This window comes from Myxocyprinus asiaticus, chromosome 30, assembly GCF_019703515.2.
Source record: "Myxocyprinus asiaticus isolate MX2 ecotype Aquarium Trade chromosome 30, UBuf_Myxa_2, whole genome shotgun sequence".
NCBI classification, from domain to species: domain Eukaryota; kingdom Metazoa; phylum Chordata; class Actinopteri; order Cypriniformes; family Catostomidae; genus Myxocyprinus; species Myxocyprinus asiaticus.
In genome coordinates this window covers 23,404,299-23,420,183 of record NC_059373.1, presented here as the reverse complement: position 1 = coordinate 23,420,183, position 15,885 = coordinate 23,404,299, and the positions used below count along the sequence as shown (strand labels likewise).

The 15,885-nt window shown below is 47.2% G+C and overlaps 2 protein-coding genes across 2 annotated transcripts in view; one reads left to right on the top strand and one right to left on the bottom strand.

The window, feature by feature from the left end:
• The window catches only part of LOC127421662 (uncharacterized), a 726,036-nt gene that overhangs the window by 402,236 nt on the left and 307,915 nt on the right, over positions 1–15,885 (bottom strand). The gene's annotated exons all lie outside the window — the stretch shown is intronic.
• Positions 1–15,885, top strand: part of LOC127420805 (disks large-associated protein 3-like) — a 311,007-nt gene that overhangs the window by 265,362 nt on the left and 29,760 nt on the right. The window contains exon 3 of the mRNA XM_051663354.1: positions 3,112–4,235. Coding sequence (XP_051519314.1) covers positions 3,183–4,235 — 1,053 coding nt within the window. The 5' untranslated portion in view covers positions 3,112–3,182. The remainder of the gene's footprint in view (positions 1–3,111; positions 4,236–15,885) is intronic.

The following is a 15,885-nucleotide window of genomic DNA, read 5'->3' as shown; positions in this document are numbered from 1 at the left end:
TCTTGGTTCTAGTCAGCACTCTGGCAGCAGCATTTTGAACCAATTGAAGTTTATTTATTGAACTTGCAGTACATCCTCCAAGTAATGCATTACAATAATCTAGTCTTGAGGTCATGAACGCATGAATTAGTTTTTCGGCATCAGCAACAGAGAGCATGTGTCTTAACTTAGCAATATTTCTGAGGTGGAAGAATGCTGTTCTGCAAACATTGGACATTTAATTTTCAAAGGACAGATTGGTATCAAATATAACACCTAAATTCTTCGCTGTAGAAGATGACATAACAGTACGCTGAACTGAACATTGAACAGTAGAATTGAGTAGAAGGAAATTTCTGGCCATCCAATCTTTGATTTCATTGATACACTCTGCTAATTTGGAGAATTGTGAAATTTCCAATTTTTTTTAGAAGAAATATAAAGTTAGGTATTATCGGCATAACAGTGGAAAATTATTCCACAATTCCTGATAATATCTCCCAGGGGAAGTACTGTATATATAAGGAGAAAAGCAGAGGCCCTAAAACTGATCCCTGTGGCACTCCATACTTAACTTTTTTTTATTTGACAATTCCTCGTTTACACATACTAAGTGGTAGCAGTCGGATAAATAAGATCTAAACCATGCTAATGCAAGTCCACTAATGCCAACATAATTATCCAGCCTATTCAAGAGAATGTCATGATCTATGATCTCGAAGGCAGCACTAAGATCTAAAAGCACTAGAAGGGAAATGCAGCCACGATCAGATGATAAGAGCAAGTAATTTGAAACTCTGATAAGTGCAGTCTCTGTACTGTGATGGGGCCTATATCCTGACTGAAATTGTTCATATATACCATTTCTCTGTAGAAATGAACATAGTTGTGAGGACACTACTTTTTCTAGTATTTTTGACATAAATGGGAGATTTGAAATCAGTCTATAATTAGCTAATTCTCCAGGATCAAGCTGTGGCTTCTTACTAAGCGGTTTGATAACTACTATTTTAAAATTTCTTGGGACATGTCCTAAGGATAGCGATGAGTTCATAATATTAAGAAGAGGTTCTGAGATTACAGGGAATACCTTTTTTAAGAGCTTAGGTGGTATTGGATCTTACATTTGTGATCTTTGATTTTTTTTTTTATACGTTTTGTTAGCTCTTCATGACCAATGACAGCGAAGGGTTGAAAGTGCTCATGAGGAAATTTATGAGACACTGTTTTCTGAGGTGCTGTGACTGTTGATTGCATAATTCCAATTTTATTTCTGATGATTTCTATTTTATCAGTAAAAAAAATCATAAAGTCATTAATGTTGTGCTGCGACGGGATATCTGATTCAGTTGAGGCTTTATTCCTAACCAGTTTAGCCACAGTACTGAATAAACACCTAGGATTGTTGTGGTTATTTTCTATGAGTTTGCTAAAATATGCTGACCTGGCGCTTCTATTTCCTGTCTGTAGCTACAGACACTATCCTTCCATGCACCGCGAAATACCTCTAATTTTGTATTCTTCCACTTGCACTCCACTTTCCGAGCTGCTGTCTTGAGAGCTTGAGTGTGATCTTTGTACCATGGTGTAGGGCTTTTATCTTTAATTTTCTTTAATCGAAGGGGGGCGACACTATCAAGAGCGCTAGAGAAGACTGTATTTATATTTTATGTTATTACATTAAGTTCTTCTAGACTTTTTGGTTACTGAGTATGTGAGACATTTCTGGAAGATTTTTAGTGAAGCTATCTTTTGTGGTCGAAAGAATACTTCTACCTGAATGATAGCATGGTGTAGATTGAGTGACTTTAACAGATTTCAGCAAACAAGAGACAAGGTAATGATCTGAGATGTCATCGTTCTGCGGTAGAATTTCTATAGTATCAACATCAACTCCATATGACATAATTAAATCTAGCATATGAGTATGGCGATGAGTTGGTCCTGTCACATTTTGTCTGACTCAAAGAGAGTTTAGAATATCGATAAATGCTAATCCCAATGTGTCATTTTCATTATCTATGTGAATGTTGAAGTCACCAACAATGAAAGCTCTATATACAGTAACTACTAGATCTGATAGAAAATTAGCAAGCAAACATTTTTGAGTATTTTATTTTTATTTTTTTCATTTCACTCTGTTTCTTTTCAGTTTTTTTTTTGTTTTTTTGCCCATTTCATCACTGGGATCACAAAATGGGCGTAGATTGTGTTGTGAAACAATAAGCAGATTTATCAGCCATAACCATGAACCAGATTATGGGTTGAATTAGCATAGAAGCATTGTCTGCTCTGCCAAATGAGCAGATTTTGAGAGATAGTGACAAAATAACTCTATACAGCAAAGGAAAGAGAGTAAATTAATAATAAAAAAAAGTAAAGAGTCATGCCTGCACAGTGTTATCCCAACTTCAGTCATCTGTGTTCAGGGTCATTTGCAGCGCAGCAATGCGAGGCAAATAAGAGTGTGCTTGTTTTGCACCATCAGTTACCTGTGTTTTAGTTGTTTCCCTGTTTGAATACATAATGTGCTGTTCCTGAAAATGTACATGATATCACTTGCTATGAAGAACCATTTCTTGATTATTGAATGTACTTCAGGGCTATTATAGCTTTGAATTTATTTTCAATTTGTCCTATCAATTCAGTAAAAATTGTTTCACTCTATGACTGTTATTTTTAGCTTTGTTTTTCATTATTTTCTAGTTTCAGTTACTTTAGTTTTATTTTTAGTATTTTACAGCTGCCACGTTAATATGTTAATATCATATATGGTTGACATATTTCTCATAGCCATCCAATGTTATTGTTATCTAGTGGAATTTTCATGTTTGATAAAGGCGAGTTGTAAAGGTTTTTTAAATGTTATAGTATAATACACATAATATAATGCATCAAAAACTAAAGTTGATTTGTTGTCATTTTATTTTAGTTAGTTTTAGAGTGTTGAAAAAGTATTTTAGTTTACTTTTAATGTTCTTTCCAATTTTGTTTTGATCTCAGCTAATGAAAAGGTTTTCATTTAGTCCACATTAATAAATTTCGTTAAAAATAATAAAAATGCTGACTGCAAGATAAAATATTGTTTAGTTAACTCTTGAATACTTTCTTTTTCCTTCTCTACCCCTATAGTTGACACCGGCACAGCCCTGTCGCGCCCACAGCGCCCCCTCTCGGCCCGGGCGGCCCACCATGCCCCGGCCATGAAGGGCTACCAGGTGAGTCGTAGTCTGTCGCAACACTCCTCTGGTCCTTGCTACTGCATGCCGGAGGACTGTGATGCTGCGAGGGACTACATGCACCATCCTGACCTCTACCATGGGAACAATGACCACCCCTACTACTCACCCAGCGGACCCCCCGAGCCCATGGCTATGGCCCCATCTGGGGGAGGAACCTTCCCCCGCTCACACCCCACTCACCCACAGCCCTACGACTCCACTTGTGAGGAGTGTCTTTCTTCAGCAGGGCATGGCCATGGCCACGGCCATGGGGGAAAGATGCACCGCATCCCGCCCAACCTCCTGAACCAGTTTGAGAAACAGCTGCCCTTCCACCCTGATGGCTTCCACACCTTGCAGTACCAACGCACATCCAGCGGGGAGCAGCGCAGTGAAAGTCCAAGTCGCATACGCCATCTGGTGAACTCTGTGCAGCGTCTCTTTGCCAAATCTCACTCGCTGGAGACGCCCTCTAAACGAGAGTTTAATGGCACCCGTGGAGGAGAGTATCGGGAAAGGGACAGGGGGCACCGTAGTGGAGGGGAGGAAGGGGGAGGACATCATTATTCTGGAACACACCAGTCTCGCTCTGCCCGCCGCAACAAGAGCCGAGAACGAAGCAAGAGTGGAGACTCTCGCCATGAGTCACGAAGTACCCGCCACCGCAGCAAGACAGCTGGGTGGTGGAGCTCTGATGACAACCTGGACAGCGATAGCAGCTTTCTGGTGGGGACAGGCAGGGGAGGTCGGGGCTATCCCACTGGACACGAAACCTTGGATGCTGCTATCCAGGAGCTGACTCTGAGGAAAGCTAAAGGGCCTCCTCCTGGAGAGTGCATGGCTTGCACCAGCATAGCCATGGCAGGGGACAGTGGGCACTCACTAAAGAGGAGCACATGGTCAGCCATGACAGTCAGTCAGGCTAGAGAAGTCTATCCATCCACCCGTGGAGGAGGAGGGGGAGGTGGGGGATATGAAAAGGCATTGGTTCCCGTGGATCCCAAAATGAAGGAACGATCAATCCACTATCTGCAGGCAAGTTTGTGCATGTGTGTGTGGGTAAGGTTTTGTCTATGTTGTGGGGACCAAATGTCTCCTTAAGTATTGTAAAGCCTGAAATCAGCTACATTTCGATGAAATATAATCATTTATATCACTGAAATCAGCTTTTTATGAGGAAAGTAGTTTGATATAGAGGTTTTTGTGGGGGTTAGGTTTAGGGGTACGGTTAGGGTATAGAAAACATAATTAGCTCCTCTTACAAAAAAGGTACTGTGGGAGTACTGTGCTACTGTGATGGTATCAGAAGGTATTACTATGGTTCTTTTATATATACCATGATACTGAATAATATCCATTGAATTAGCATGTCCAAAAATGATGATATTACCATGGTACATATTCAAAAATCATGATATTACTATGGTACATGTCCAAAAACAGGGTAGTACTATGGTAGTTTTGCAGTAATCATGGTAGTGTCATGGTACATTGTTATTACCACGGTGTATGTCCAAAAAACATGTTTTTACCATCATGCACGTCTAAAAACCATTGTACCATTGTACATGTCCCAAAACTATGGTATTACCATTGTACATGTCCAAAATCATGGTATTACCATTGCACATGTCCAAAAACCATGGTATTACTAGTATACATGTCTAGAAACGTGATATTACCAATGCACATGTCCAAAAACCACAGTATTACCATTGTGCATGTCCAAAAAGCATGTTATTACCATTGTATATGTCCAAAATACATGACACCATTGTTCATGTCCAAAATCATGGTATTACCATTGCACACGTCCAAAAATCATGCTATTACCATTGGACATGTCAAAAAAACATGGTATTACCATTGCACATGTCCAAAAATGTCACGGTTACGTATATAGCCTTGGTTCCCTGAGGGGAACAAGACGCTGCATATGATCCCTACGGGAAACTGTCCGAGTGTCATGTGATCTGAAGCCCACGTACAATCATGGCAATTTATTGGCTGATGGTGCTTAAGCGATGGGATCCATAAAGGCACTCGCTTTCATGCCATCAAGTCGATTTTCTCCAAAAGAAAGCCTATGCAGCTGCTAGAGAGTATGGCCAGCTACGCAGCATCTCATTCCCCGCAGAGAATCACGGTTACATACGTAACCGAGACGTTCCCTTTCGTGGAACTTGAGCTGCGTATGATCACTATGGGAACGAAATACATTCACGCCATGCGAACAGTAGCTGCCAACTGTCTAAGCCTGTGTGGCAAGCATGCAGTGGTGAACAAGGGAGCTAAAGCATCTAAATAAAAAGAAATTATTAATTTACTCCTGTTCCAATAGAGAGAACCTGGGAAGCAGGAGTCAAACCCTCGTCCAGATGATAAAATTTAACAAATGTATGTGGAGAGGACCACCCTGCTGTCATACAAATGTCCTCCAAGGATGCACCTCTAGCCAAAGTCCGAATACCCGATGGTGAAGGTAAATTACGCGCTTCGTAAGCACTTGAAATTGCATTAGTAAACCAATGAGACAGTCTTTGCTTGACACCGAAACACCTATGTTGCGGCCACCAAAGCACAAACAGCTGTTCTGACTTATGATACTGGCTAGTATGGTCAACATAACCTCGCAGCGCCCAAACCAGGCAAAGCATATGTAAGTTTTCATGCTCTTCCGAATCAAATGGGGGAGAAGAGAAAGCCTGAAAATTAATGGTCTGCAAACGAAATGACGTAGAAATAACCTTGGGCAAATAGCCCAAACGAGGTCTTAACACAACCCTTGAACACCCTGGTGCAAAATCCATACACGAGGGATTGATCGACAGGGCCTGCAAATCACAGATTCTCTTAAACGATGCCAATGCCACTAGCAGGGCCATTTTAAGAGTATAAAACTTACCAATAAATGTTGTCAAGGGCTCAATTGGGGCACCCGAGAGCACCTGAAACACAACAGATAAATCCCATAAAGGGACGCGGATGGGACGAAAAGGTCTAAACCTGCGTTTAGAGACAAGAGAATGTCTACCAACAGAGACTCCATTGATAAGCGCACGTTCAGCCGCTATAGCAGCAACACAGATTTTAAGCATTGCTGGGGTAACCTCATCATCCGAAACATTCCTGCAAAAAATTCCAGCACTGTACCGACAGGGCAGTGAACTGGATTTTCACTTTGTGCTGTACACCAAGAAGTGAAAACATATGTACCCTCCTTGTTGAGGCAGCTCTAGCATTTAGAATGGTATCAACCACAGTGGGGGATAAACCATAATTCAAAAGAGCATGCCATTGAGGGGAAACACCCATAACTTCCATAAATGTGCATTGATGCCCAGCGGTGCCAAGGGCGATAGAGAAAACCAGAGGGGACAGTGAGACATCTCGCTCGAAGCATACAGGTCTACTTCCGCTCTGCCAAACTTCCTCTAGATTTGTTCCACAATCTGAGAATGTGATGTCCATTCTCTAGGTAACAGACCCTGTCTGGACAGGAGATCCACCCCTAAAATCAACTGGCCCGGAAAATGTACGGCTCGTAGAGACAGTACATTGTTCTGTGTCCACAGAAGGATGCGATGTGCCAGTCTCAGCATGGCACAAGCAGCACCATGAACATCTCCAGACATGTATGTTGCAATCCAGCCACTGGCATATACAGTGGCCCAACGGAGGAGGCGTCTGTTGTTATAACTTAGTGGCAACACACCTGTACCAACGGAATGCCCGATATCAGAAAATGGGGCAGTTTCCATGGCGACAGAGCCTGGTAGCACCCACAGGTCACTCTGAAGGGACGAAGCACATGTCTCAGTGGTTGAAGTTCCTTTGTGGAGCTCATCCAGCACTGATAAAGGTCTATCATGCAGCAAGCCCAGGGGAATGGCAACAGACGCCATGATCATGATTCCCAAAAGCCTGTGAAATGTTCTCGCAGGGAGAACACATCTCAACATCGCTAGATACTGGAGTAATGACAGAATGCGAGCTGGAGGCAGGCACGCCTGCATCGCCTGTGAGTCTAGCTCTATACCTAGAAACATAGTCTGTTGCCTTGGCAACCGGACACTCTTATCTATGTTCACTCGCAGCCCTAGATTGCTCAAATGGCTGAGAATGACATCTCGGTTTTGGGCAGCCAGAGTGTCTGAGTGAGCTTACACCAACCAATCTTCGAGGTAATTTAAAACGCGGATGCCTTGAAGCCTCAAGGGCATCAGAGCTACATCCATGCATTTAGTGAAATTGTGTGGTGCCAGAGATTGGTTCACTTTGCCCCCAAAAGCGAATCTGAGAAAGCACCTGTGCTTTGGCGCAATCTGAATATGGAAATAAGCATCCTTCAAATATTTGTGACATTGGTGTCAACATTCTGAATTGAAATGTCATTAGAGTGAAATTCAAATGTCTCAAATCCAGAATGGGATGCAAGCCACCGTGATATAACCATGCTCTATTATTCGAATTACCCATTTCGAAAAGTTTTACAACTGCTGCCAAGGCGCTAGACGGGAAGACAGGAATTAATGCATGGCTCTCTCCTGTAGTGCAAAGTGTAACCACTAGATGGCACTTTTGGCTTACTTTTGGCAACTGTTCTACAATCAGCAGCACAGCGGAAGGAGACCCCTGTACCTTCGCTACTGCAGCCGATTGAATGATAGTAAATATCCACGCATTGGTTCGCCATCAGTCAGTGAGGGAATATTCTCTTATTCCAGAACCCTCGTTCTACTCCTCCATTGCCTTATTCATGTGCATTCTCACAGAACGACACAGAAAAAGACAATAGGGACAAAGGGGCCCATTTTGTATACTTACCGTCCAACAACAAATTCTCCCATACAGCGTTTTTTTAATGGCGATGGCTCACAATGTGCATGGTCTCTCTCATGTGTTGTTCGTCAGAAAATGGCCGTCGAGCTAGACCTCAGAGCATGTCTGACAAGACTCACACTTTCACTCAGGGGGAGGGCAACAAACACAAGGAGGATTCTGGTGTCCGTTCGCACTCCTATCTTCTTAGACACAAAGCCAAAATCCCAAACGGCTCCAGCACACAGAGTTCAAAATCTGGAGGCCGTAGAACTGGAACAAGTGGGGATAAAGCCTAGTGGTGAGGAATTGCGAGCCTCGGCGAAGTGGCTTGTCCTTGTCTGTCCCTTGTAATGTTTGGAAAAAAACACATTTAAATTGCTCTAAAATTTATGCTGTGTCAATGACGTCCTTACACGTTTGCCACTCAAAAGGGAGAAAAATAATCCTTGCTTCGATATGAGTTGCTAGAAACAAATACGGGCTTAGACCATTCATGCACTGAAGAACAGAAAATCTGACTAGATGGCTCGAAAGTGAGCGCCTTTATGGAGCCTGTGACATAGCTCCCTAGGGTGCGTTGCTTAAGTGCCTTCAGCCAATAAATTGGTGTGATTGTGTAAGGGCTTCAGACCATGTGACACTCTGACAGTGTTCCATAGCGATCATACGCAGCTGGAGTTCCACGAAAGGGAACCATAGTATTACCAAAAAACATGGTATTACAATTGCACATGTCAAAAACCATGGTATTACCATTGTACATGTCCAAAAACTGTGCTATTACCATTGCATTACCATTGAACACATCCAAAAAACATGTTATAACCATCTTACATGTCATAAAAAAACAAGTCAGAGAGAGAGAGAGAGAGAGAGAGAGAGAGAGAGAGAGAGAGAGAGAGAGAGAGAGAGAGAAGCACTTTTACAACATGTGAACCCATAGTCAATTCAGTGCACTGACCCCAAAATGGCCTCCACTGTAATTTTAATATGTATGTGACGTCTCTGTTCTGAAACACAATCACTCTGCTGTCCTATTAACTTGCAGGTTCATTTCATTGTCAAAAGAATAAATCTGTCTGCTGAAACTGCACTAAATGACAATTTATCTGAGTAAAAGAAAAGAATCATTACTTTATGATTATGTTTGTTATCAGTTGTTAGCTTTGAAGAATAGGAAGGCTGATGCTATTTCTAGCCTCTGTCAATTATGTGTGAAAGGGTGAAAAACAGCATGAGGCAATACAGGAAAACAATACATTAACCCTCTGCCTTCACAAAACACAGTGTGAACACATTCACAAGCTGCTATAGATGTCAACAGCAAGCTGTGTGCTTCATTTCTCCCACTCATATGCTCAATTACACACACATCATTGACATCCTGCTTTGTGATTTCAAGTGTCCAAAAAAGCAAGACACTTCTTAGCATGATATCATAATTCAGCTTTTAATGGTGTGATGTGCAAGATAATGGCTGTTTGTATGGTTTAATTCACAGCTATAAATAGGCAGTTGCATCCTAAAATAAATTTTCTTTGTCAAACACACTATCGATTCATGTCAAATACAGGAATATGGACTCTAACAAAAGAGTAACATGGTATTACCATGTGTTTTTGGATATACTGCCATGGTAAAACAATATTTGTTTGGGCATGTCCCATAATGATTTTACATATACTATGACTATACCATAGTACTCTTTGAAGTATCTTGAAGTATCATGTGTAATTGTATAGTTCCATCTGATACCATCACTGTACTGTGGTACTGCCACTGTATTTTTGTAAAGGAAGGTTTAGGCCTTGCTGGAGACATGATTACTTTCTTTCTGCCTTTCTCTTTCTTCTCACACATAAAGACTGTTCCCTATCTGTCACTCACTCGAAGTTGTGTCGATGTAGTGACACTAGGGGTCACTCTTGGGAGCCTGAGACACCTCTGGTCTTTGATGAAAGGCCAATGAAAATTGGTGAGTGGTATTTGCATGCCACTCCCCCGGACGTACGGGTATAAAAGGAGCTGGTATGCAACCACTCATTCAGATTTTCTCTTCGGAGCCAAACAGTCATGCTCACTGAGCTGAATTCCCACGACTGTTCATTCACCTCTGCTGGATCTGACGGCGCATTTCAGCGGCTTCTCCCCCCTCTGCACTGGTGCAATGCAGAGAATGCCCCTGGGCGCTTCGGCAGAAATAAGAGTATATTTCTCTAAAAGAGTATATTTCTCTAAAAGAGCGGCACACACGGAATGTCTTTTTAAAGACGCGTCTTTTTAAAGATGCCTTTCCGATTGTGTGTTATTCCTGGTTGCGTTCATTATCTCTCGCCTTCTGATGGTCACGATCGCTGTCTTTCGTGTCTGGGCACTGCTCACATGGAGACAGCGTTCGTGGATGGTCATGTTCTCATGGCAACGATGCGGTCACGGCTCGCCTTCGTAAGAAAGCAAGCCACCCCAGAGGCTCCCCGCCTCGGTCCTTTTACCCACGGGTATGAGGCCAGCGCGGCTAGCACTGGGGACGATTTGGGGACCCGAATGGGACCGCCTCCACCGGGTATCCTCCCGCGGACCATTCCCCAGCATGCTCGTCTACCCCGATCGGGCTTCCGGATGAGTCCGCCGGCTCGTCTCACGGCGAGTTCGACCTCTTATTCGGAGCCCGCGAAAGTGATGAGCTCTCGAGCGCAGCATCGGAGAGCGGGCTCGTCCAGCTGGACACGGAAGCCTCAGCTGGGCTCCTCCCTTCGGGGACCATTGCCCAGTCACAGGCTGACGCGGAGATGATGACATGCTTTCCCGGGCAGCCGAGAGCATCGGCTAGAGTGGAACCCTCTGCTCTTTCCTGAACCCTCGTGGCTCGATGATTGGTTCCTGGGCTCGCGACACCGCTCAAAGCCACGCCCCGCCCCTGTTCCTTTCTTCCCGGAAGTGCATGAAGAGCTGACAAGGTCATGGGAGGCACTTTTTTCTGCCCAGTCCCAATCTTTTCAGCTTCCCCACCCTCACTACCCTCGATGGTGGGGTGGCCAAGGGCTATTCGGCAATCCCCCAGTGGATAAAGGCGCTCGCTGTGCACCTATGCCCGCAGAGCACCGCCACCTGGTGCGGGTGCCCAAAGCCCCCGTCCAAGGCATGTAGGTTTACGTCTTCTCTGATGGCCAAGGCCTACGGTGCTGCTGGACAAGCTGCCTCCGCCCTGCGCGTCATGGCTCTCCTGCAAGTCCGCCAAGGCGCTAAAGGAACTGCACGAGGGTAGTTACACCTCGGGATTAATGCAGGAACTGCGCTCGGCGACCAACCTCGCTCTCCAAGCGACGGAGGTCACGGTGCAGTCTCTCAGGCGGACGATGTTCCAGGAGCGCCACCTTTGGCTCAACCTGGTCGAGATGGGTGAGGCCGACAGGACACGATTCCTTGCTGCCCCCATCTCCCAGGCTGGCCTATTTGGTGACACCGTCAAGGACTTTGCCCAGCAGTTCTCGACGGTGGAGCAGTAGACGGAGGCTATCCGGCATATCCTGCCCAGGCGCGGCTCAAGATCCTGCACCCCATCTACTCGTCGCTAAGGGCATCCCCCTGCGGTGACTGCACCGGCTCCACTGCAGCCCACCCCTTCGGCCCGGCCTCGGCGTGGAGCCCACTGCAGGAAGCATATGCCACCCATCATCACGACCACCGTTTACCACTCTATTTGGCAGGTTTGGTGCTCCAGCGGCGGTCTCCCACCCCTGAGCGCCAAGCTGTGGCACAAATCCGCCCCCGATGTGACAGTCTCCATGGGTCATGAGGACAGGCCTCTTCCTCCCCCATCCCAGGCTGTTCCGGGGGTGGTCACAAGGAGCCAGGTAAGTGCTTCGATGTCCTTAGACTCAGCACGGCCACGACATGGTGTGGCACCTCGAGCTCTGCCCCGCCGCGAGGCCCCACCTGCCGGTACGTCCACCGACGTTGTCCCTTTGGTCCCCCTTGCGCGGAACTTGGATGTGTGGCTTGCGCTTTCCAATCCGTTGCGATGGCTGGTCCGGACCGTCTGACTCAGCAGTGTCCACTTCACCTTGGTGAAGGACGAAAACGCTGCTACCTTGTGCAGAGATCGCTACCCTCCTACGGAAGGGCACGATAGAACCTTTCCCTCCAGCCGAGATGAAGAAGGGGTTTTACAGCCCCTACTTCATCGTACCGAAAAAATGCGGTGGGATGCGGCCAATCTTGGACCTGTGAGTACTAAACTGGGCTTTACACAGACTCCCGTTCAAGATGTGGACGCAAAAACGCATTCTGGCGAGCATCCGGCATCAAGATTGGCTCGCGGCGGTAGACCTGAAGGACGTGTACTTCCACGTCTCTATCCTTCCTTGACACAGACCCTTCCTGCGGTTTGCATTCGAGGGTCAGGCATATTAGTACAAGGTCCTCACTTTCGGCTTGTCCCTGTCTCCTCGCATCTTCACGAAGGTCGTAGAGGCAGCCTTTGCCCCGCTAACGAGGTGGGCATTCGCATTCTCAACTATCTCGATGACTGGCTAATCTTAGCTCATTCTCAGGACATGTTGCACACAGGGACTTGGTGCTCTCACACCTCAGCCAACTAGGGCTTCGGGTCTACTGGGAAAAGAGCAAGCTCCTCCCGGTTCAGAGCATCTCTTTTCTCAGTTTGGAGTTGGACTCGGTCTCTTTGACAGTGCGCCTCATGAATGAGCATGCCCAGTTGGTGTTGGTCTGTTTAAAGGCATTCAAACAGAAAACAGTGGTTCAACTGAAACTTTTTCAGAGGCTCCTGGGGCATATGGCATCCTCAGCGGTGGCCACCCCGCTCGGGTTGATGCATATGAGAGCGCTTCAACACTGGCTTCAGACTCGAGTCCCGAGATGGTCATGGCGCCGCGGGACACATCGCGTGGTCACCATGCCGGTCTGTCACCGTCTTTTCAGCCCTTGGACCGACCTCTCGTTTCTACGGGCAGGTGTTCCCTAGAACTGGTCTCCAGCCTCCAAAATGGGCTGGGGCACTGTTTGCAATGGGCACGCAGCCGCCGGCTTGTGGACGGGCCCGCGACTGCATTGGCACATCAACTGCCTTGAGTTGTTGGCAATTCTGCTCGCCCTGTGGAGGTTTTGGCCGTTGATCCAGGGCAAGCACGTGTTAGTTCAGACAGACAACACGGCAACAGTAGCATATGTCAACCGCCAAGGCAGTCTGCGCTTTCGTTGTATGTCACAACTCGCCCGCCGTCGTCTCCTCTGGAGTCAGAAGCACTTCAAGTCACTGCGAGCCCTTCACATCCCGGGCAACCTCAACACTACAGCAGACGCGCTGTCACGACAGGTTACCCTCAGGGGAGAGTGGAGACTCCACCCTCAGGTGGTCCAGCTGATTTGGTGTCGAGTCGGACAGGCACAGGTGCACCTGTTCGCCTCCCAAGAATCCTCCCCACTGCCCATCCTGGTAAGCCCTGACCGAGGCCCCCCTCGGCATAAACGCGCTGGCACACAGCTGGCCCCCTGACATGCGCAAATATGCGTTTCCCCCAGTGAGCCTACTTGCACAGACCCTGTGCAAGGTCAGGGAGGACGAGGAGCAGGTCATCTTGGTAGCACCCTACTGGCCCACCCAGGTGTGGTTCTTGGACCTCACGCTCCTCACGACAGCCCCCCCCCCCAGTGAATTCCCCTGAGGAAGGATCATCTTTCTCAGGGACGGGGCACCATATGGCACCCGTGACCAGACCTCTGGAATCTCCATGTCTGCAGTGGTAGACACGATCACTCAGGCTAGGGCCCCCTCTACGAGGCGCCTGTATGCCTTTAAGTGGCATCTGTTCGCTAAGTGGTGTTCTTCCTGACAGGAAGACCCCCAGAGATGCGCAGTCGGATCAGTGCTTTCCTTCCTGCAGGAGAGGTTGGAAGGGAGGCTGTCCTCTTCCACCTTGAAGGTGTACGTTGCCGCCATAGCAGCACACCACAACGCAGTCGACGGTAAGTCCTTAGGGAAGCACGACCTGATCATCAGGTTCCTAAGAGGTGCCAGGAGGCTGAATCCCCCCAGACCGCGCCTCGTTCCCTCATGGGACCTCTCTGTAGTTCTTCAGGGTCTACAGAGAGCTCCCTTTGAGCCTTTGCAGTCAGCTGAGCTTAAGGCACTCTCCTTGAAGACTGCCCTCCTGACTGCGCTCACTTCCATCAAGAGGGTAGGAGACCTGCAAGAGTTCTCTGTCAGCGAAACGTGCCTGGAGTTCGATCTGGGCTACTCTCACGTGATCCTGAGACCCCGACCGGGCTATGTGCCCAAGGTTCCCACGACCCCTTTTAGGGACCAGGTGGTGAACCTGCAAGCACTGCCTCAGGAGGAGGCAGACCCAGCCCTGTCATTGCTGTGTCCGGTGCACGCTTTACGCATCTATTTGGATCGCACGCAGAGCTTTAGAATCTCTGAGCAGTTCTTTGTCTGCTTTGGTGCACAGCGGAAAGGAAGCGCTGTCTCCAAGCAAAGGATCGCCCACTGGTTCATTCACGCCATAACTATGGCATATCACGCCTGGTAGAGCTACGAGCCCATTCTACCAGGGGTGTAGCGGCCTCCTGGGCCCTGGCCAGGGTTGCCTCTCCAACAGACATTTGCAGAGCAGCAGGCTGGGCAACACCCAACACCTTTGCAAGGTTCTACAACCTCCGGGTGGAACCGGTTTCGTCCCAGGTAGTGGCATGCAATACAAGTGGATAAGCCCGGGATAGCCGGCCGGATGTATCGCTTGCACATAGCACCTTCCACCTTCTTTTGAGCTGAAGACATGCACCATTAATTCCCAGTAGTGTTCACAAACTTTGTTCCCTGGTTGACTTCCTCCGAGCCCTGTGGCAGTCGAGTTTTCGGAGAGACTCGCTGCCGGCCCAGTACACGTGCTAACTAAAAGTCCTGTTCTGGGGTAGGTGCTCCACATGTGGTGGTTCCCTGTAAGGCTAACCCCATGCGATATATATCTTCCGCTAGTTCGTTTCCCTGTTGGCAAACTGCGTCTTCCTAGGGCAGAGCTCCTCTGCCCCAGTCTCCATGTTTGTAGTAACTCCTCCCCCGTTGGGTAAGATCTAACTTGAAGACTCTCCACATGGTCGGAAAGACCATGTGACGTATTTTTCCACTTAAATATCCCCTCCTCTCTTTGGGCGAGGTGTGGTCTCCGCGGTGTCTTCCCCTTGGGAGGGACACCCCCCGACTAGAAAGTGGAAAAAAAGAAGGGGAAAAGAGGCCACGACTGGGTTAGCCTGTCTCTATCTTTTGGGTAGTCGACTTGTCCCCAAAGGGCCGTTCAACACTCATAACTATGTTGGGGGAGGTTACGTGTCAACCTGGTGTGCTGGCTATGAGGCACACAGTAGTCTGCCCACCACACACTGCCAGTTCACATAACACAGTTCAGCCAATTGTGGCATTTCGTATAGGGACCCCTAGTGTCACTACATCGACATTACGTTGAGTGAGTGACAGATAGGGAACGTCATGGTTACTTGTGTAACCTCTGCTCCCTGATGGAGGGAACAAGACTTTGTATCCCTCCTGCCACAATGCTAAACTACCCGCTGAAATGGCCAGACCTTATATCAGCTCCTCAGCATAAAACCTGAATGAGTGGTTGCATACCAGCTCCTTTTATACCCGTATGTCCGGGGGAGTGGCATGCAAATACCACTTGCCAATTCTCATTGGCCTTTTATCAAAGACCAGAGGTGTCTCGGGCTCCCAAGAGTGACCCCTAGTGTCACTACATCGACACAATGTCTCGTTCCCTCCATCAGGGAACGGAGGTTACACAAGTAACCATGACGTTAGACCCACCCGCTGTGAACATTCTTGGTT